The sequence below is a fragment of the Calypte anna genome, chromosome 1, assembly GCF_003957555.1.
Source record: "Calypte anna isolate BGI_N300 chromosome 1, bCalAnn1_v1.p, whole genome shotgun sequence".
NCBI lineage: Eukaryota > Metazoa > Chordata > Aves > Apodiformes > Trochilidae > Calypte > Calypte anna.
In genome coordinates, this window is record NC_044244.1 from 14,831,024 (window position 1) to 14,852,739 (window position 21,716).

At 36.0% G+C, this 21,716-nt stretch overlaps 1 protein-coding gene across 1 annotated transcript in view; it reads left to right on the forward strand.

The window, feature by feature from the left end:
• SLC2A13 (solute carrier family 2 member 13) overlaps positions 1 to 21,716 on the forward strand; it is a 149,423-nt gene that overhangs the window by 32,238 nt on the left and 95,469 nt on the right. The window contains exon 3 of the mRNA XM_030463574.1: positions 4,680 to 4,888. Coding sequence (XP_030319434.1) covers positions 4,680 to 4,888 — 209 coding nt within the window. The remainder of the gene's footprint in view (positions 1 to 4,679; positions 4,889 to 21,716) is intronic.

Consider the following 21,716-nt stretch of genomic DNA (forward strand, 5'->3'; position numbering starts at 1 on the left):
TGTTCATGGGAAATAGAGAAACAACCTTCACTGAAAGAAAAGCTTAGTTCTTATAGACTGCTAATCACTTTCTGGAGAAATATGTTCAATATTAAGAAATGTTAATGAAACGCAGTAACGCATTTCTAGTTAAAATACAAACTGAAGTATTCAATCCCTGATGCCAGTTATTCAGGAGTTGTTTTAATATTTTAAATCAACTTTTAGCCTAAGTAGTTTGTGAATATAATGGCTCCCTATGCATGGGGGCAATGGACAAGTAAAGATACTCACTAACAAAAGGAGCTCTTAAGTCACTGTTACAGGTGCTGTGCACTTTCTGTTCAGGCAGATTTTTTTGAGTTCAGTTTCTCAGTGGCTCGAGATTCAGCTAGGGAAAGCTTTTGTGGATGTAAGTCTGGTTTTCCCATTAGAGGGTTGACACATAGGAGGTAAGAATGTGTTTGTAGCATGTGTTGCAGTAATTACTAGCATACTGGAAGAAAAATACAAGTTAACAAATTTATTGGAGCTGTGCTTTTTGTTTAATTGTTCAGATGAACAAAGATTCCCTAGCTTAAATATTTGCAGTTCAAAAGCAGACATGTAGACTTCTTTGTAAAAGATCAAAGAGGTAGCATTGTAGTATAGAACGTGTCAGTTTTGAAATCAAGCAGTGATGTAGGATTGACAAGTACAGTTATATGTAAATGTTATTTAAGTGAAAAATTTCCTCCCAGTTTGTTACACACATACAAGTTACCATCTTTTAATATGTTAATTTGTAAATATATTTAGCTGAAGTGGGAGATTAGGTGGAAGACAATAATAATTGTCAAAAGTAGATGTAAAACATGGGTGTTTCAAATGCTGCTATACCTTAAACAGGAACGAGGCCCTTACCCACTGAAATGCCACACAACTGAGAAGAACTTTTGCATTCCTGTAACTTACGTGTTGTTTGGAACAGAAAATGGACTACACTGATATAATTGAGGCCTTCTAACCTGTCTGAACTGAAAAAAATATAAAGGGAAGTCTAAAATGGATTGAGTAAGACTAGCAAGTTGGGTGTTTGATCAGAGCTATACAAGACACTGACTTTTGTAAATCTTCAGCTGTGGGCATTTCCACCTCTCAAGACAACTTGTTCAGATGCTCATTCACTCTTACTAAGAAGAATTGTCTTTTCTCATCCTTCATCTGAATGTTTTGTTGCTGTTTCATTGTAACTATTGACTCTTGCCACTTCAGTGTACACCTGAGAAGAGTCTGTCTCCACCTCCTCTATGAGCTCCTTTTCAGTTGTGAAAGGTGCAATTAGATCTCCTCCCAATCATCTTTTTTTCTGGGCAGCACAGATTCAGTTCTCTCAGCCTTTCACGTTGTACACTCTGGTTAGAGCTCCATTGCTATTTCTGGTTGGTAGCTCTTTCTCATGCTGCTGGTCCTGCTCTTCCCCATTCATCATGGTGTGTTGAACAGTGAGGAGTTACTGTTTCTTGCAGCCTGCTGGCTCCTGCTGGAAAGCTTTGCAAATGCAGCAATACTATGTGTTATGTGTAGGCCAAATACTTTTTCTGCAGAATTGAACAAAGTGAAGTGAAACTATGGATGATGTACTGGGCAGAAACTGAAGCTTTGCTACTAGTGAAGAGGTATCCAAGGATTCTCTGCTGCAGTGCTGGACCTGTTAATTGGGACCTGTGTGCTTGTCTTTCCTCAGCTGGTTTACTGCAACCTAAGACTGAGGAGGAAAGAGTACAGATGGTCTGTCACCTGAAAAGAGTGGCCAGCAAACACATGCCACAGATGTTCACTCCTGAGTCATCAAGTGTAAGAAGGATAATTATTGAAACTTTGAGTGACTGGATGGCTAACTATGGGACTGCTCCAAAAAAACAATAAGAAACTTTACTTTTCCCCAGCTCTGCTTTCTCCTTGAAATGTTGGATATTAAACAAAAATAAAACAAGGAAAATAAATATTTAAGCTGACTTATGTCAGGTTAGCTTTATAAACAGTGCTAATGGCATCTTTGCAGTAGTATGTCCAAGAAGGAGAAACATTACAGCAGGCTTATTAAATTTCATGCTGGATTTTTTCTGGTCTGCTAGACATCTGGGCTCAAGTACAAAGTCTTGTATTCTGTATAGGAAAGAACTATATTAGATTTCTGAAAACTGGCTCACTGCACCATGTATCTAATATTGCCTGCTTTTCCTCTAAATTGGTTATATCCTTCTTGCTTGATCTGGAAATTGCAACAACTCTTGAACTTCCAATGTTCTTAACTGAACATTCTCCTTCTTGGCTGCTCCTTGTATTCAACTCTGACAAGAAACATGTTGATTGGAAACTGACTTTAATGAGTGAGCACTTTCTGTAAATTTCCTTTTCTCATTGTGCCTGTGATAAACAATCACATAGAATCCAACTAGTAGCCTTAATAGGGTGGATCAAGCTTTCAGGAGTGTCAACTGTTTTTGCCTTGAAAGATCATTGCACATACCCAACTGGTTAGTTCTGGAGGCTCTGCTGCTGCATTTAAGGGATTGAAGGGCTTTGGAGGAGCAGAAATTAGCTAATGAGAGTGTAAAGTATTAGATCTGTTTATTTAGATGTATTGAAAGATTCTTTGCTTGTAGGTTAACAGAATACAGTGATTTTGTATTTAATCTCTATGGGTTTGTTCAACTCTTCATTTGAAATAGAAAAGGCTTTCTAAATATCACTGTAATTGTGGTATTGTAGCAAGTAATTGTATTGTACAATTACCACTGTAATTGTAGCGAGCTTCTGTGGTGAATGTGTAAAGGTGATTCCAGTATACAGCTACCAAAATGTTTGAAGAGGGAAGAGCATAGGAAGAAATGAGGACTTTAATGAATGAGAACATTAGTGAACTAGTGACACTTGCTAGACACATTGGCTAAAGACTACTCACCTAATAATCTTTCCACAGGCTTTGTGTTTTGAATTTATTTTCTTCAGTGTGTTTTTAATTTTTAAAAAATCTAATTATGAACTATACCATTCTTAAAGTGTTAACAAGTAAGAGACTTCCTCACAAATGCCTTTCTAGACCAAGACTGACTGGATGACCTTCGGAATTTTTTGCTGCTTTTAGGAAGAACTTGAGGTGTCAGTGTAAGGATAAGAAAACTGGCCTGCATGCATGTTGTCCTATGATGGCATCCTCTTTGCATTACCTTTTGGGTGTTTTCTTTGTTAAATCTAGAAATGTCTTGAAGAAAGTATTGTTCCATTATAATCCAAAATGCATTAGGACTTGACAAATACATTTGGTGCATTGACCTAAAACAAGGTTTCCATTGATGGTTGTGCTGTCTTTCCTTCTCTATTAGCAACCTCATTTCCCAGGGTGCTTTATAAAAACATCCAGGTGAGAGACTGCTGAATTATCTGTGTGGAAGCAGGCATCCTGCGGTATGAAGAGAGATCAGCAAATCTCCCTAATCTGGGTGATGTCAAAGTGTGAACCTGTTTATGAGTACAGACTAACCCAGTATTCAGTCTGAGGGCTAGTTTCTGTGGGTGTTTTAATGATTATAACCACTGAGGTGAAACCCATGATAGCTGCAATAATGAGCAGGTGACATCAGCACTGCTTGAAGTCTTTAGTGGAAGTGAAAAAAATCGCAGTGGAGCACGAATGAGGAAAGCTCAGATTTAAAAAGCAGAACAAAACTACACATTGTTCTTCAACTCTTGTTATTCTTAGTTTTTTATTGAAAGAATATAAAAATGTGGAGTTTATAGATCAGGACCACTCATGAATGCTGGTGATATGCTTTTCTTCCACAGTGACTTTAACTGGGACAAATCATGGTATCATGACAGTATCTGTGGGTGTTGACACAGGTGTCAGTGCTGATCCTTGAAAGCTTGTTAATTCTCTTGAGTGGAGATCTAGCCTGTATATAGTGTATACTGTATATAGTAAACGTCCCCCTGGGCATCGAAAATGCAGCTCTGCTTTAAAACCTAACGTTGAGGCTGGCTGAAGGTTTAAGAGCAGGCTGCCTAAAAGATCTGGTGCAAATTGCTGTTGCTGGTGAAATGAAATATTTCAGAGTTTCTGCTTATACTCGGAATTTTTCAAAAATAAACCCAGCTATATCTTTACAAAACAGGCACATTCCTTGGTTATTTGTGTCTGTGTATATATATTACCAATCAAATTAAGCATTTTTCGTTGGCTGGCTTTGGTGGTTTTTTTTAATATATCTCTAAAACAAGGAGCAGGATTTCAGTCTCATTTTTGACATCAGCAGTACCCTTTTGTTCTCAGTGCCTTTGCTTTCTTTTCTGTTTGTTTGTTTGTTTTTTGTTAGTTTGTTTTTCTTATCTTTGACTTGTAGCTCAAATCAAAGTTATCAGTTTCCAAACTATTGAAATGTTTCAGAGTTTTCATCTGATTTAGTGTTCTAGGGACCAGTGTCTGTATGGTCCCTAGTGAAAGAACAATCAACATGCCTTTTAGTTTTCCATGAATTGAAAACAAGAATTCTGTATCCTAAGATACTTGCAGAAAATGAGTCTTGCCATGCCTAACTTCTGGTGATAAAGAATATGAGGGGAGGAGGGTTTGATTTGTAACTTACAGTTTGAGTAGCTGTAAAAATCTTATATTATTTTTGAAGGCAAATATTAGATATTTATTTGCTTGTTTCCAGGTACATGCTTGGCCTGTCGGCTGTTCCAGCAATTATACAGTTTCTTGGATTCCTGTTTCTACCTGAAAGTCCCCGCTGGCTCATTCAGAAAGGGCAGACTCAGAGAGCACGGAGAATTCTGTCTCAAATGCGTGGCAACCAGGCAATTGATGAGGAGTATGACAGTATCAAAAACAACATCGAAGAAGAAGAAAAAGAAGTTGGAGCAGGTATGCTGAATGCTTGTTTACCTCTCTGCCTATCAATGAAGAGAGAAAAATTGGAATCACTGTTGAAGTTGTAGGCTTGGTGTTTCCTTTTTCTTGTCTGATTTGCTGTTTCAAATATTTCATATACTTACAGCTTAAAAAATTAACAGGTTCTGATTTCTAAAGTGATGAAAAAGTAAAGTTGTGTGATATTCTAGATTTATACCACCTATGTTTATGGGAGAATATGCTCAAAAATTTACTCAGTTTAAGAATGCACATCTGGAAGAGTGGAAATAAATAAAACAAAGTTTAGTTTCTTTTGTCAAAAGAAAAAGCCAAACAGATATTAGGAAGGTCAGAAGGCATTTTACATGCCTGAATTATCCAGAATCCCTATCCTGGCTGAATGTATTATAGATAAGCAGCCCCTGGAAAGATTTGTAAAACTTGGCATTTAATATAGAGATTAATTTTGAATAAAGGCAGCTTCTGAAAATTATTTTCTGCCCTCAAGAGAATAAGGCATCTAAATAAAATGCTTTTTTTACTCTATTGTCTCCTTATACCATAATCTATATGCATATGTTTGAACTTACAAAGAAAGGTTACCATTCATTTGACTTTCTGTCTCCTGCGTATTTTTCCTTTGCTTTGTGCTGAAAGTGTTAACATGGGAATCTCAACTAAGGCTTTTAAGTAAGGCTTATCTTAATTTTAACCTTGCTTCCTTAATAATGATAGGAAAATACTGTAACTTCTTAGAGCTGATAGAAAAAAAAAGAGGAAGTTATTTTACGTCTATATAAGTTGAGATTCAGTGCCTTATAATACCTAACCTCACTGCCTCAAGATGGTTTGGTTTTCTGCCTTACAATTAATAACTAGGTAGCTGGAAAAAGTTATTTGCCATTAGAGAAGGTATTTTCAAAATACTGATCACCACTGTGAAGTACAGCTGGATTGTTTTTCTCCCTTTTTTATTTTTTTTTTTTTAGGCTTTGGATGCTTTTTTCTTGTTCTTCATTTTGGAAGAGGGAAATGAAATATTTTGAAGTTAATTTGATAAAAAGTTGAAGTGAATATTCATACATCAGCTTGGGCTTAAGAGTCCTATGCTGAGGTTGTTGATCCTAATTAGGGATTGGGCTGCTTGATTCCTTGGAGAGCTTCTTAATATCCACTATGAAAGTTTTTATTCTTTGTGGAAATAAAAGAAACCAGTGTTTGACCCATCCACTCATATTTTTAGTCACTGGGCTATTGGGTATGACCTTGTTTCTCTTAAATCTTGGTCCATGCTGCTGTTTCACTATGTGTATATAAGTGAAATGCAGTGTTGTAAAGCTGCAGTAGGACTAGCTCCAGCTGAGTTGTTTAATAAGTCCTCTCTGTGTTTGCAACTTAGACTGGCACCCTAATTATGAGGTTTTTAGCTTTCTGGCATGTGCTGGTCTTATTTCCCTACACATACACTCCCCAGCCCTTAACTTACTGTGTTTCTTGAGTTTAGTTAAATCAAGCACATTCCTAGGAGGAATCTCTGTGATTTCTTCTCAGGTAATCTACAGCTTCAGAGTTGTCACTAAAGGGCATTAAAAAATGATGGCAGTTAGAAGTATAAACTGTCCCACTTGCTACAGATGCTTAGCAAATAGGCATTAGGTAGTTATAGGAACTCTCGTTTTTTATTATAACTTGGTAATAATTACACCTCATCCCATTTAACCCAAAGATTTTGTTGTTGAGACAAGATATGTTGCATGTTAGAATCAAAACATACATTTATTTTTTTTTTGTTACTTTTCTGTGACTTACAGGTGGAACTTACAAGTATTATTAAATTGTAATTAATGAGGAGTTGTCTGGATCTTCAGTATTGAATTTGGCATGCAGAGTGCAAGAGGAACTTACCATTCATTATTTTGTTCCCAGTTATTCAAGTATTGACTACTCAAATGTGTGCTTCTGGGAAGACTTCTTACTTCATTTTGCTATGTATGTTTTTTTTTTGCCATTTCTTTGATATTTTCCCATAGAGCTTCTTATACTTATTTCTCATACTTGTGGCAGACAGTGTTTTAAAACACCAGTTAATAGTGATGGTAGTAGTTCCTATCAGATTCCATGGTCATCGTTCCAGGTTTTACGAAAAGCTTTAATGATCCTAAACTGACTGTGTATGTGGCATTAAATGGGTGAGAATTTCATAGATTGAAAATATGTCCATCTTACTTTTAGATAATTATGTCTTTCCTTTTCTTGAAAAAGAGCAGGTGTTCTTTTTCACTAATTGATACATGAGCATCTTCGCCGGTTTTGTAGGGTGTTGTTCTCTAAGTGAAAAGAATCCTGTCATTGACTTCTTCTCTGCCAGGGAGTAACAGAACATAAGGATAACATATTCTTAAGCCCCACACTAAAAACAATGGCTTTTGTAACTGTTTCATCAACTATTCTTGTAATGGAAATAAGGAATCACAGGGGAACTTAATCTGTGTTAAGATACTTTCTTTAAGATTTGGCTGTAATGTCTGTCATAAAACCAGAAAAGTTCATTTTCCATGTGGTCATCAAGCACATTCTGTCTTGAAAATGATAAAAATGCAGCAACAGATTCCTGTTTCAGAAGTATTTTGTTCCACGTGGGATACCTCTTAAGCAAATGATTCATGTTTCTTTATCCTTTCCAATACATTCTGCCCAGTCACTGCTGCTGATACTGTTTAGTATGCTTATATGTTAGCATTTTCAGATTGGTATCAGGAAAAGGATCTCCTTTTGACAAATACTTTCCCCATGACTGGTTATGCAAATGACATTTTTTTTTCTGGCAGTCATGAATACTGCTTTTTCATGCTTTGTTCTGCACTAGTGTGACTTGGTGTTGTGACCTTGCATTTTGAGAAGGGAAAGGGAGTATTACAAGACAGTTCCATTTAATCATCATTTATCATCATCTCCCTCTCAGGTGGTGGGGATGTAGTGCAAAAGGGAGCTGGTGATAGGCAAATCAAGGATAGAAGGACTAATGAAGAGGATGTTACATAGAAGAGAGCTCCCCAAGAATTGTGGAAGCAGTGGTTTATAGGCAAGTGGCCTTTGCTTCAAATAGTCCATGGATCTTGCCAGTTTCCCTGTGTTTGGGCTCAGGCTCTGAAGCCTTGGAGGTACAAAAAGTGGAGAGGATGGTCAGAAGGGGTTTGCAGCCAAGTGAAGGATCAAAGACATTGCTAAGAGGGAGTTCTGGAGTGACTTCTTAGCAACACATGTCTGACTTGTCCTGCTGCAGAATTCTAGGTTTTAGTACAGCTAAGGCAGAGGTCTGTACTTCACCTTAGATAAAAACAGGCAAGTCATAGCAATGCGGGTAAGCAGTGGCACAGTGGCTTAATACACAGCAGGTGGAGATGAAGTAACTTGTGCTCCTAAGTAAATTAGAAAGGGATTTGTAGTGCTCATTCTAGAGCAAGCACTGTGGAGTGACAGTAAAGGTATCTAGCACATCTTTTGTAGGTCTTACAGGATGGCAGTGTAGTGGTAATTTTGGACTGGAAAGAAGTCATTATCACACCCAACAGAAACATTTTAAATAAACCATTAATTTCCCGTATGTTTGAGTACACTCCAGTGTTCAAAGCAAATCATAGAAAAGTATCAGTTTGCACTGTTTTTCTGTGTGAAGGCATCTGCAAACGTGAAATCAGTAGTGATGAGTATTACTAACTTAACATCTTGATGAAATGAACATCATTTGCATTAAGACTAGACATTTATTTTTGTGTTAGATGAAGGATGTGTAACCTTGGATCATAATTATACTAGGAGAACTGTGTCATGTCCCCCAACCCTATTTATCCAACTATGTTTCACATCCAACCATGTGAATTAGGGTTGAGACTCATGGCTTTACTCTCTATGCCTTTGAACCTTTAAATTTTACTGTCTGTTCTTATGCATGTATATGTGTAAGCTTTTGATCATGAAGACATCTTTTTTCCATGTTATGCTTAGTAATTCCGGCTTTGTAAAACTATTGAGGCTCGGTGCATGGAACCGTGCTGTGTCTGGGAAATTCACTGAATGATTAAGAAAATAATTATTACATTATGGTAACATTTAACCTACCATTCTGTGTCTGTACCAGAATGTTATGCAATGGACACTGGTTCTAAATCAGACATTTTCTTATGTTATTATGATTATTCTTTATATATTCTTTGTAATAGCTTAGCTTTTTTGTGTGAGACCAAGAAAAATTTGTCTATACCATACTTCCTCTCCTGTAGGCTTGTCTCACTTAATTTGCTGAATTTTCTATTGGATCAGTGAATCAGTCTTCTTTTATAGATTTTGTATTACCTTGTTGGGAATGTATAATATAAAGGTAAAATCACCTCATTACCATTAGGTTTCTGCTCATAACTTTACCCAACTGTCAGTTAAAATAGAATATTATTAGGTAGGAGGTCTGGACCTTCAGTCCTTCCTTATTCCAGTATATTTCCATTTCTTCTTAAGTAATATTTTAACTTGTTTGTATTCCTGGCTGTGCCTTTGGATGGAATTATTTGACGTGCATCTTTCTAGAGAGATACTGGAAGCTTTCAATATTTTAATTCCTAATCAGAATTCTCCCCTTACTTCTGAGAGTCGTTTCTATCCTAGGGTATACCTGGTGTTAAAAAAGGTACAGATATGGTTATCAGACATCAGCTGGGATCTTATTTAATGAAACTTAGTAGCACTGTGATGCACTATGAGGACTGTGTAGAAAACTCAGAATCATTCCACTTCCAGGCACTCAGATCCTTATTTGAAGGAACTTCTCTCAGGTAATTCAGTGGCTGTTGTAACCATGAAATTGTATGGAAGTATTTGGATTAAAAGGAAACAAAGTAGTTTGGCTAAGGATTTGTTGAAGAAACCCACAAATCTATTATGGTTAGTAGTAACTTTAGCCTGAAATTCCTGCTTGTGGCAATACCAAATGTAAGGGTCAGTTTCAGGTGGGCTTTGCCTTTGGATTTTGTGGGAAGTCTGGGCAATGAATGAGATGCTTGAAAGAAATATCTCCATTTTTTTCATGTGTTTTAACTATTTGATACATAGAATTTTTTCTTCATCTATTCCCTTTAGAATAAAAAGTCTTCCTGTGTATGTCTCCATTGGATTTGTTTTGAGTTGAACACACAAAAAAAGCACTCCTCTGGGTAATTAAAAGTTCATGCAATGCAGGCAAATAAACCATGGACCATTTCAAGACCATTTGGTCTTGAAAAAGTGTGCTTCCTCAATTCAGTGGACAATCAGATAACAATGAAGAGCTTTCTACAAAACTTGGGAAGGGCTACTGAAAGTATTAATTACCGTCGTAAGCAATTAATAGAGAGAGATGAGATTTTCTGGTTCTTTTTTAACTCTAAAGTGCTTTTTAAAACTGTGACTTATTCTCAGAGGTATGACTTTTGAGAAATATAGTCTACAAAGAACAATTATTGTTTTTCTTCCTTGCATAGAAATATGACTACTATATTTTTTAAATTATAGTTTATTTCTGCTATCTTACAGTTCTGCTTATACCTTTAGTTTGCTCACCTGAGTTTGGGAATGTCTGTATACTCTAGGAATTCTGGTATTAGTGTATTTACCTGGCAGGCTGTTTTAAGCTCGCCTTATTTCTGGGGCTTTTGACCAAAATCAGTCCCTCATCTTTCACCATGTTTTTCAGTGTGCTGACATAAATTGATTGTTTACCTGGAAATGGTGGTAAATTGCCTGTCTGAAGATCCTTTTGGGCAGACTGCTTCAGATGTATGTTTTATGTATGTTTTAGAACTAGCTTCATGTAAGTATAGGGAAGCACTGTAAGGCAGGAGAGTTTGATCTGGTTTTGTTTCTTTTCCCTGCTTCAGATTCACTATGCAGCTTCTGGAATTCAAATTAACTTTCTATTGACAGTGTTGACAAAGCTGTGCATTAGTTCACAGCTTCTGAAGCCTACAGAGAATTTGAGCTACAAGTCTGAAAAAAAAAATTAAGACATGATCTCTTATCAGTTCAAAAATAAATTTATGCATAATAGTTTTGTTTTAAGCCAAATAACATTACTGACAGTTTGAAGCGGAATTTGCTAATGTTCAGGTAGTATTAAATGCTGCTCTTCATCTGAGGTCGCTTGTGGGACAACATGGCTGGAAACATTGAATTCCACTCCAGTCCCAGTGCATCACTGAACATTCAGCTGCTTCCTACACTTATGAGCAGGTATCTGTTCTGTGAAAACACATTTCAGAGTGGAAAAAATGTTGGGAGAAGAATAGGGTTTAATATTCTTTCATGAGAGAATGTGATTCTTCTAAAGAGAAAACTGGCTGGAGGAGTGGCTGTGGATAAGGATAGCAAGTTTTGTTTTAGTCTTGTCCAGGGACAATAGGGATTATATAAAATAGGGATATAAATAGAGATTTATAACTTGTGTTTATTATTAGCCTATTTTTCTTTTTTAATATGCACAGCCAGAATTAAACATTTTTGGGTAGTTGTTCAGGTGTTTCATGTCTGTTTTCTGTTAGGGCTAGTTACAATACTCCAAACTTACAAAAAAGTATCTTCTCCCTTTAACACAAAACTACTTGTTTTTTCTCTTTCAAAAGGCTAATCTGACTTGGGTTAGATTAATTTCTAGAAGGTATCAGCTCCTGGCTCAAACTTCCACACCTTCTGTGAGCTCAGTTCACTTCTAAAACGTCGTAGACTAAGTATATAATTTTTTTTTCTACAAGTAGTGCTTAGCTGTATAATTTGGCCTGTTAATAAGTCTGCTATATGATAGCATAAGCTTTAAACAGCATTTATAACTGCAAACATTTACAATAGTTCCTTACCAGTTCGTCCAGGGGAAAGACACAAAATAGTGTGGCGTGTGATGAGATTTTAGGAAAGCTGGACTGAAGGTTCCTGGTGGAAGTGAACTTGAAGGACCCGAGGTGAATATTTTTTGTCAACAAAAAGAAAAGCTGATCTGCATAACATGTCTAAGAGTAAAGAAGCAAAGCAAGCAGAAAAGACTAGAAATAGGAGAAAGGGTGGAAAAAAAGCCAAAAAAAGACTACTGGAAGAAGGTGGTTCTTGAGTTATTGGGAGGCAAGCCTAACCTGAGCAGTGTTAAGACTCATTCTTTACTCAGCACAGAAATGAGGAGGTGAGTGGTGGGAGACAGTGTCCATAACACCCAGGTTTGTTACACCAGCCTGAGGAAGTGAGGTGGGCCTAAGAGAGAGAGAAGCTTCTGTTGATAAAAGAGAGTTGTAGGACTTGAATGCTGGGGTAGGAATGAAAGAGGCAACACATCTGCTCAAGGGAAAGCTACCACATTTAGCTGGTGGCTTGAGGCCAGGCAGCAGTGATGGCAGTGTGATAACCTCCCCCAAAGTGCAGTGCCAGGATTTGTGGCTGCCATTGTGCTCACCAGGCTCCTGCATCTTTGGTCTGAATGGACAAAGAAAGACTGAGCCTGGGAGTTAGTATGCTGAAGAGCAGGTTTGGTTTGGAGTGGGATGCCTGGAATGTGGGCAGCCCAGCTGTGTTACAAATGGGAAATACAATTTGAAATTTCTTGCACATTCCTGTGTGAGAGATGGGCACGCGCTGCCTTCAGATTCACTGCAGAATTTGGTCTTTGGGCCTTTGTCTTTTTCTGACATGGCTACACATGATGTCCTTGTTTCTCATGTGAAATTAGGGATTTGCTTTTTTATCTATGTGTATTGTTCTTAAGAAGTAATAAAATTATGGTGCTGCTATAGCTACTAATCGCGCTCAAGAGCTCAGTTAATTAAAAAAGAAGAGAAGAGAAAAAAGAAAAACAAACCAAACAAAAGGCCTGCTTCTTAGTCGTTTCCCTGCTGGATCCAGCATCTGCACTGAATACACAATTCTAAGCTGAATGCCCCCACTTGAGCTGCCTGTTTACATGCAGCAGGGATTCAGACAAAATACACAGTGTTGTGTGAAAATGTTAATAGGAAAAGGGGTAAACCTTTTTAGGCTGCTGAGGACTAATTATAACACTTTACTAAGCTTAGTAATATGATCCATTATTTAGCTCTTAAAGCAGGTTCTGTGGCGGAAGTTGAAGATAATATTTCAGCTTCTTTGCTCTCTGACCTTGTGAAGATGAGTCAAAACTCTAAAATGGCTTTAAGATTTTTAATAACAATATTTACATATAAAATTAACAGACAAGTAGTTGAGCAAACTTTATGTATTGATCCCACTTCAGCCTTTTCACCATAATCATAAAAATTTTAGAAGTACATTTGGGGTGGGTTTTTTTGTAGTTTAGGGTTTTTTTCCTTTTAAAATTAATGTTGCTTTGCAGTGTTATAAGAATCACATCAAAGCAGACTACTGCCTCCCATATGACAGGCTTTCCACAAGGGCAGAACTTTGTCCAACCATGTTAATGATTCTTCAACAACAGAAGCTTTTTCTTGGCTCTGTGGTCAGGTGAATCCATGGTCAAATTGTAGTACTTTCTTTATATATATATATATATATATATTAATATATATTAATATATATAATAGCAAGAAACTACTGGGGAGGGGAAAAGGATTTTAAACCGTGTTCATACTCAATTCTTTTATATAAGGCCATGTTCTGTTCCTGCAAGCTAGTCAGGGCTTGTTTTTGTTAGAGACCTTCATGAAGGTATTGGTAGCCTGATTTTTGCCCAGTGCTCATCTTTGCCTCTTGCTTTTTAAAATAACACCCCTGGTTTGTTTTTTTTTATCTCTTCTGTTTTCAAGATGCTTTATTCTAGTGAACCTGAGGGATTTGGTACAGAATAAGCAGCTATCCTTGCACGCCTCCCAGTAGTTAATCCAGAGTATTCATGCACTAAACATTTCAGTAAATCTTGCCAAACAGTGTGAAGTCTGTCACAACTGGCATGCTGCCAGGTGTGGATTGTGTTTTGTTTGACTGAAAATGGAATCACAAAAAAAAAAGGAAAGAATAAAGCAGTTTGCTGCTATGCATGTTGCTGGTGTGACTTCAAATCCATTTTGAAAACTCTCTTACACAAATATTCTTGAGTTTTCCTTCTGCTAAGAAAGCAAATTGTTGGGATTTCTTCCTTTAAAAATAAATAAAAAGCAAAATAGTACTTCCGTGGTGATTTTTCATCTAGAATATATGTTTAGATCCTATGCTTTTACCTGGGAGATAAGAAGCAGTTTCTTTCTTCATGTTAATTCTGTTTAACTGTAATTTACAACTTGCAATTGGTGAACTGGTTCAGAATTGTGTTTTATTTGTAATTTGGCCAGCAAAAAGTTGGAATTATTCTTTAGGTTTTGGTTGTGTGTATGGTTGTTTGGTTTTTTTGTTGTTGTTGTTGTTGTGGTTTTGTTTCTTGTTCTTGTTTGTTTTGTATTTGTATTTTGGTTTTGTTTTTTTAATGGTGTGCTGGTCTTGTTATAGAGTCAAGGCCCTAGAGAAGAGCTTCCTCCTTGTGTTACTTCAGAACAGAAGGAGTAAGCCACCACCTTTTCCTTATATCAGCTGAATAGTTATTTCCATGTCCTTTTGCTTTTCCTGTAGTATTTCTGCAAGTGAAGTGCTTTCTAAGAAATTTATTTTACTATTTTATATTCTAAAATATTGCTGGTCTCCTGGAAAAAGTCCATGTAAATTTGAGGTTGCAGTGTGTGTGTGTGTGCCCATGAGATAACAAAGGCTGCATGAATAATTCACAGTGAATAATTTATCTAATTAATTTAGACAGACTTTCTGCTTGTCAGTTGTCTGTGGGGAAACTGCAGTTTCCTTAGACATATTTGTTTTGAAAGTGTTAAAGTGCTTTGAAATTTTTCTACACAAAGCTGTAGCAAATACATTGCAAACTTCTAGTATAATAGAAATTTTTAGTATAAACTCTTTGGAAATTGTGGGTTTCACAAATATTAAACAGTATTTAAGTCATGTTCTGTTTTAATTCTAAAAGAATTGGTAAAACTGGTCCCTGTTCTCAGGTTTCTCTTTTAATAAAAAAACCAAAACAGCAGGTACCACTAAAAAAACAAACAAGGGCAAAAACCCACCACAAATTCCTTCACCAAAAGTTATTTTTTTACCAGAACCACCCCCCACACCTCCCCAACCCAGTGTTCTGTTAAATGTCTTTTTCCTCTGAGGAAAGGATCACTCTACTGTTCCAGTAGTTGTCAGTTCGTGGTTTTTTTGTTCTGTGAACATTCAGAGGCAAATATTACATTTATAGGTAATGGTGGGTTTGAACTTTTTTTTTTTTCTCATTCTGCACATAATTGACTATATCAATTTCTGTTGAATATGAAATAATATCAAACCCTCTATAGTTCCATATCTATGGCTATTCAAATATTTACCAAAAGTCATAAATAAATGTTGTTAACTAGCCAGTTACCTCACAATGCAGCTGTAATTTATGAATGAAGAAATATTTTTTTTATCCAATATTGCAATTTACAATTAGAATTATTCTGTAACTAAACATTGCAAGGCCTTGAAAAGTTCTCCTTTTCCCTGCCTTACTTAGTAAGCAGCCAATTCTCCCCTTACAGAGTTGACTTCAGGCCAATATTTAGTGTTGGCACATTGGTATTTTTCCCCTCTTCCATTGCAAGGAGCTTGTAGAATTGCTACGAAACTGTTGAGAGTTCAGTTTTCTATATTTCTTATAACTGCTTAAATATGATTAACTGAACATGCTGGATGGTTTTTTTTCTGTACTTTAAGAGTGAAAACACAGTTTTTTATTATATGTTAGGAAACAAGTATCTTAGCTGTGACACAGCATGGCCTTTCTCTGCGGAGTGGGCAGGTGGAAGCCCACTGGCATTGGTGGTGTCTGTGTGCCCATGCCTTGGCAAACTGGGGCTGTGAAGACTTCCTGGCATTTCTTAGCCTTGTAGAACAGTCCTTTAGGACAGAAAAAGTCTAGATTTTTTTTTTCCTTAACTAAAACTGCATTTAAATATTTTGGGGTTTTTATAAGCACTGAACATCTTTACTTTTTCTGTGCTTTGTCTTTGGTGTCAGTGGCTATAAAGAGAACAGAAATACCATTTTCTTCAGTGTGTCGTGGCCCATTTGTCATAACGTATTAAACATGGAAAGGTTTTATTACAAATGTTCAATAAACTGGTGCGTGACTGCTCTTAGCATTAAATTACTATTGATGCAAAAATAGACTAAAATAATGAAATTGGACCGATTTAAGACCATAAATAATTTAAAATTAATTCTGTCCTTTTGTGATTATATATAGTAAATTGCATTAGTTTAATTTAAATATAAATGTTGTATAAATATCTTATATAACCTGAACTGCTTGTAATTTTCATTGTAGCTGAGGTAGATGCATCTCATTTAAGAGAGTGAAAGTATGGATATATAAATGAATAAATTATATTTTCTGTAGTGGATGGTATAGAAAGTAGATGATTGGTTATGAGCCAGAAATCTTCCTTTTTAGTTAAAGCAAACATAGGTTTCTATGGCAATGAACAGAAATTCAAAATGTAGGTGGTTCTGGCTGTTGCTAGTCTAAAATAAAGGTGGCAGTTGCAGAATAGTTCATTTCATAGCCAAAGGAAAACAAGACTTTTATTACAGAAAAATGCAGCTATAATGCCCTATACTTAATTTTTAAAGTTTTTGAATTGTAAGCTCTTTCTGATACCAATTTGTCCCCTACTTTTATTTCCCCTTCTTTCTTTTCACTGTGAGTAGCAAAAATCAGAGTCTGTGTATCAATTTTTATTGTTTTCAAGTAGATTTAAACTTTAATGATGATTTGTATGACCTTCACATCTTTTGTATTTGTTGGGACTTAAATTTTTTAATGTTTTAATAAATTATCATTTTTCATAGTACTTGGAGAAGAGGCATGAGAGTCTTGGAATATAAATTGAAGCAGTATTTACCAAGGAATGTCAGACTGGGGGGGTGGGTAGAGGATAACAGTTTGCAGATAGTGTTGAATATTGTGAGAAGTGTTTTTCCTACTCTAATTATGGTGCAGTATAACAATTGAGGAGGGCTGAAACACCATTTCATACCTCGATTTGATTGTTTAAGGCTTCACATCCCTTTGAAGCACATTCCCAGGAGAATGGTCCATTAGAGAATACGTAATAGCACCTATTTGTGAGTGAGTGGCCTCAAATTAATTATCCTGCCCCCATCTGTTGTACTTGGTATCCTTCAGGCTGTTTACTTTTTCTTGGTCTCCAGATCTTAACAAAATCAGTAGGATACACTGAGAATTCAATATTTAGGGTTTTGTTTTCTTTAAGGGGTATGGGCAGCCTTTTTCATATGTAAGATGATGTTTTGCAGGCAAAATTTGCTGTTATTTAAGCATTTCATGTACATACATAAAAAGCAGATGGTGTCTTTTTGGTCAGTCAGACAGGGCTCATGTGGTACCAGTCTATGATTTGGACAATTTCAAACAATCCTCATTTTCTTCTGTGGTTCTTCTTCAATATATTAATTTATTTGGTGCTAAGATTTCCCCTCTACAATCTAAATGTGTTTGCAAATATGAATTTTGTTTTGTGCTAATAGAAATATTAGACTGAATTTTTGTTTACATGTTGTAATAATGACATTGAGACATTAGTCTTATATTAGACAAAATTAGTGAGTTCCAATTGTAAGACATAATCACTGAAAACTACAAACCAATTTTTTGTCAATCTGTATGATACCATATGCAAAAGCACAGTATTGTGTTGCTATGGTGATAAGCATGGTAGGTTTTCTCAGGATTTTTTTGCAGCAGCTTATAATAATTGAAAAAACTACAAAGAGGAAAAAGTTTTATCAACAATTTGAGTTCTACTGACAATATAAACCTTGCAAAGTGTATAAAATGTTTTTACAATGAGTTGCAATATTTTTTTATATCCATACATATTCTGTAAAATAAACTTGAATTCAAAACTTAAATCAGTTCCAGAAGGTTTTGAATGTACTTGTTCAACTGGAAAAAAAAAACAAACCAAACTTCCAAGTGATTTACTTGATTTATTTTATATGAAGTGCAAACTCTAATTTGTCTTTAGGAAGAGTCTGTATAGCCTTTTTTTCAGTGGTTAATTTTTTCATTCTCTGCTAAAGCAGAGAAATTCAGGTGTAGCTAGTAAGGTCTGTATATACTTTCCTGTGTTATATTTCTTAGTAAAAACATGCAGGAACATCTATCACTACAGTAACTGAGCCACTTCTGTGATAATGTTTTAGCAAACTTCTTATATGGTTGGTAAAGTAACTTCTGGGCTAGTGGTGCTCAGCAAGAACATTTTGCCTTTTCTTTAAAAAAAAAATCGTACTATGTTCATAAACTATTCAGAAGCATAATATGAACCTTTACAAGCAAACCATTTTCTCTTGTTTTCCTCCAGTTGAAGTATTTCCCACAGAGGTGTATATACTGGGCTGGAAATAAAGGCTTCAGTTCCTCTATAATTCTTCTGCTACTAATTAATAGTCTAGGTACTGGATAGCCTGTATATAGTGGTTCTTATGTGGCTTCATTAATGAGCAATCAAGGTCATCCTCATATTTTACAGAAAGAATATTTGAGTCAGTGTGATTTAATTTCTGGTTGAACAGGGAATAGACCCAAAGTATCAAGTGGTTTGACTGCAGCATATTTCTGAGACACAGTGTAGTTCACACACTGTATGTGTCACCTGTGGAATGTGCTTATACCATTCACTGTTCAATTACATGGCATCTTCTAGTGGTAATAAATCTGCTACTGGATCACTGGTGTTGTCTCATTTAATAAAGATAATGGATGGACTCAAGTGGTTGCAGACAGTTAGTTGCACATTTTTTTTAATTAACAGAATGTATGTGTTGGTAACACCAAAAAAGCATTCAGCAGTAATATTACAAAGACATGCAAAAGTGAAGAGAAGCATTCACACATTTATTTAAGAATTAAATTGCCTGTGATTCTGCTTATTTGTTTGTTTATGTAGTCCCATTATCTCAGTCTTGATTCAGCTGTAGCCAACAGCAAATGTCTAGGAAAGAACAGAAGAATGTGAGCATGCATGGTATTTTACCCAAGTGCTTCTCCAGTTTCTGATGCTTTTGGATTATTCATCCATGATATTGTCTGGTCTTCCCCTGCACGCTTTTAATACATTACACATGCTTAATATCTAACCATGGATTAACTACTGCGTGGAACATAAGTGGTGATTTTAATACTGCAACTTTTTTTTTCCAATCTGAGGGCTTTTTTCAGCTTTTCAGCAAATGTTCTTATGCATGTTTAATATGTGTTTTTTTCAAAAGTTTACAGCAACTAAATCAATTTTTTGAACGAATTTTTTGTGTATGATTTGCCTTCCATTAATGAAGTTCTTCAGCCTTTTTTGGGAAAAGTATTTGTTGTTTTGCAGCCTGATCAGATAATTCCTCTACTTAAAAAGTATGCCCTTCTTGATTTCTGAATAACTGATTTTTCAAAATCCTTAGTGTAATGGTTATACTAACTCTAGTTTACAGAGAGAGTGAGCAGACAAGGGCTTTGCATCAAAGAAGTTTCCAGGGGTTGCATGAGGCTTTTGATGGGATTCAGCTATGACAGCTACCACATCTAGTACAATACTACAATCATTCTCAAAATTGCATGCTGAGGAACAAGATCATGTATATGCACCTTGAGGGGGGACTGTAGGTGGAAGCTGTTCAGAAGCTCCAAACATGGATGTTGACAAAACTGGCTTAGTGCTGACACTGCTATTACCTGTACCCAAGTGAGTGCTGCTAAACCAAGCAAGTGTTTAGGCTTTTATCCCATGCTTTAAGTACCTTGGTCCTTCAATAGAATCTCTTTTCATTCAGGATGATATTATCCTCATTTGGAGGTTGGTCTAAGTAATTTCTGTGCAGGTAAAACAACAAGAAATGATCACCAACCTGTGTTGGCATTCTAGGTGCCTGTGAGGAGGATTTTTAAACCACTTGAGAAAATCATTATAGCACTCAAGCTTAGGGTGCTCTAATGCTTTTCTCAAGTGTTTTAGAAATCTGACACCATCAGTGGAGCCTGTTCCTGGTCTTATACTGTCCTTATGTAAGCTGAGCTGCCATGTACAGACAAAGTAACACACTTACATTCTCTTTAAAAATTATTACTTACCAACACAAACATAAAACTAAAGAAATGATCATTAAATGTTGCATTAATTACCTGTCTAGGTCACTGCATCCCCCCAAAGTGAAACATGTTTCTATGAAAAGCTTTCTAGTTACAACAGGAGTCATAAATCCCAATGTGTGTTTGAAGTATAGTCCTCCTGAACTATGAGCCCTGGGGAATGCTTGTTGTCCTGTAGCTTCTAGTTAATTCATATTTTCTCCATTTCTTTAATATTACTTCTTGAGATCTACCATTGCCGTTTGACTTCTTTAATTCTTGTGATATTTTGTAAGGAATTGGTACTTTTTGTTTCCTCTACTGTTTCAATAGCAATGGCTAATGAATTGGTATCTACAAGGAATGCTTAGGAAAAATTGAACTGAGACTTGCTGCTCACAGCTGTAGCGTTTGCTGTACTTGAGGGAAATCAGAACTTGAAATTTTGCTCGTGCTTACTTTTGGTCTGTATCCATCATGTCAATCTGCCTTAAATGAAGTTGCTTTTCTTTTATAGATACTTATTAAAAATGTCACATCCAGAAGGATACAAAGTCTCATGCATTAGTCCTTGGAAACAATGTCCTGAACTTTGCCTGTGAATTAGCAGGAAGTAGTGATTGCCTTTGGGATTAGGATGGATGTTTGTAGTGTTATGGCATCAGGTTGCATTTCCAATAAAACTGTTGTCATTAGTGTAGTGCATCATTTATGAATGAGTGGTGCATCTCAGCAATATCCTACTCTGAACTGATGTACTTCCCAAAGGATCAGTCATTAGTCTGGGAACTTTGTGCATGCTGTGACAGTGTAGCCCTACTGGAATGAAAAAAAAAAAAAAATTGAGGCTTTTAAAAGCCACAGCTGATGTTTCACCATTAATACTGAGAATCTAAGATATCAGTGCAAACAATCAGACTCTGAAAAAGAGCGAGGAGAAGGAAAGTATTTTGGCACTTGTTAAGAGTGTAGTGTTTTAATGACACTATTTTTCTTTTCCCATTTGCAAAAATAAGTTATTAATGAATCTTTTTGTTCAAACCTTTTTGACCATCCATGTCCAGAATGATCTGTTACTTCTGGGGCAAGTGAGACCATCAGAAGCACTTCTTTGGTGTTCCTGGAAGAGATGGTTGAAATGTTAATTCTGAGTATATATCTGTATAGCTTTCTAGGTTAAATTCACTTTCTTCACTTCTTAAAACTGAGTATGTTCACTGAATGTAAGAAAAAAAAATTGAAAATACAGTATTATGGAATGATTTTTTTCCTCTGTTTTGTATATAAAACACAAAGTGTGCTTTAAGGAACAACTGAATTACTTGTATAGTTCTGAAAAATCTTTCATTATTCACCTTACTTTTTTCTTTAATGACAGATGACTTGTATCAAGCATACAATAAATAAGCATTTGTTCTTTTATTAACCAAAAAGCTGTCATGCTGTAATTCATTTTACTTTTTTTGCTCTTTAATATCTACCTGTTTTTGACTTGCCTTCTAGGATATACTACATGTGAACACACAAAAGTCACTGTTTCAGTGCCAGATTAATGTTTATTGCCTTCCTAAATATTTCTTTCCATCCTTGTAAAATAAGGGATGCTGGAGAAGCAGATGTTCTGCATCACAGTGC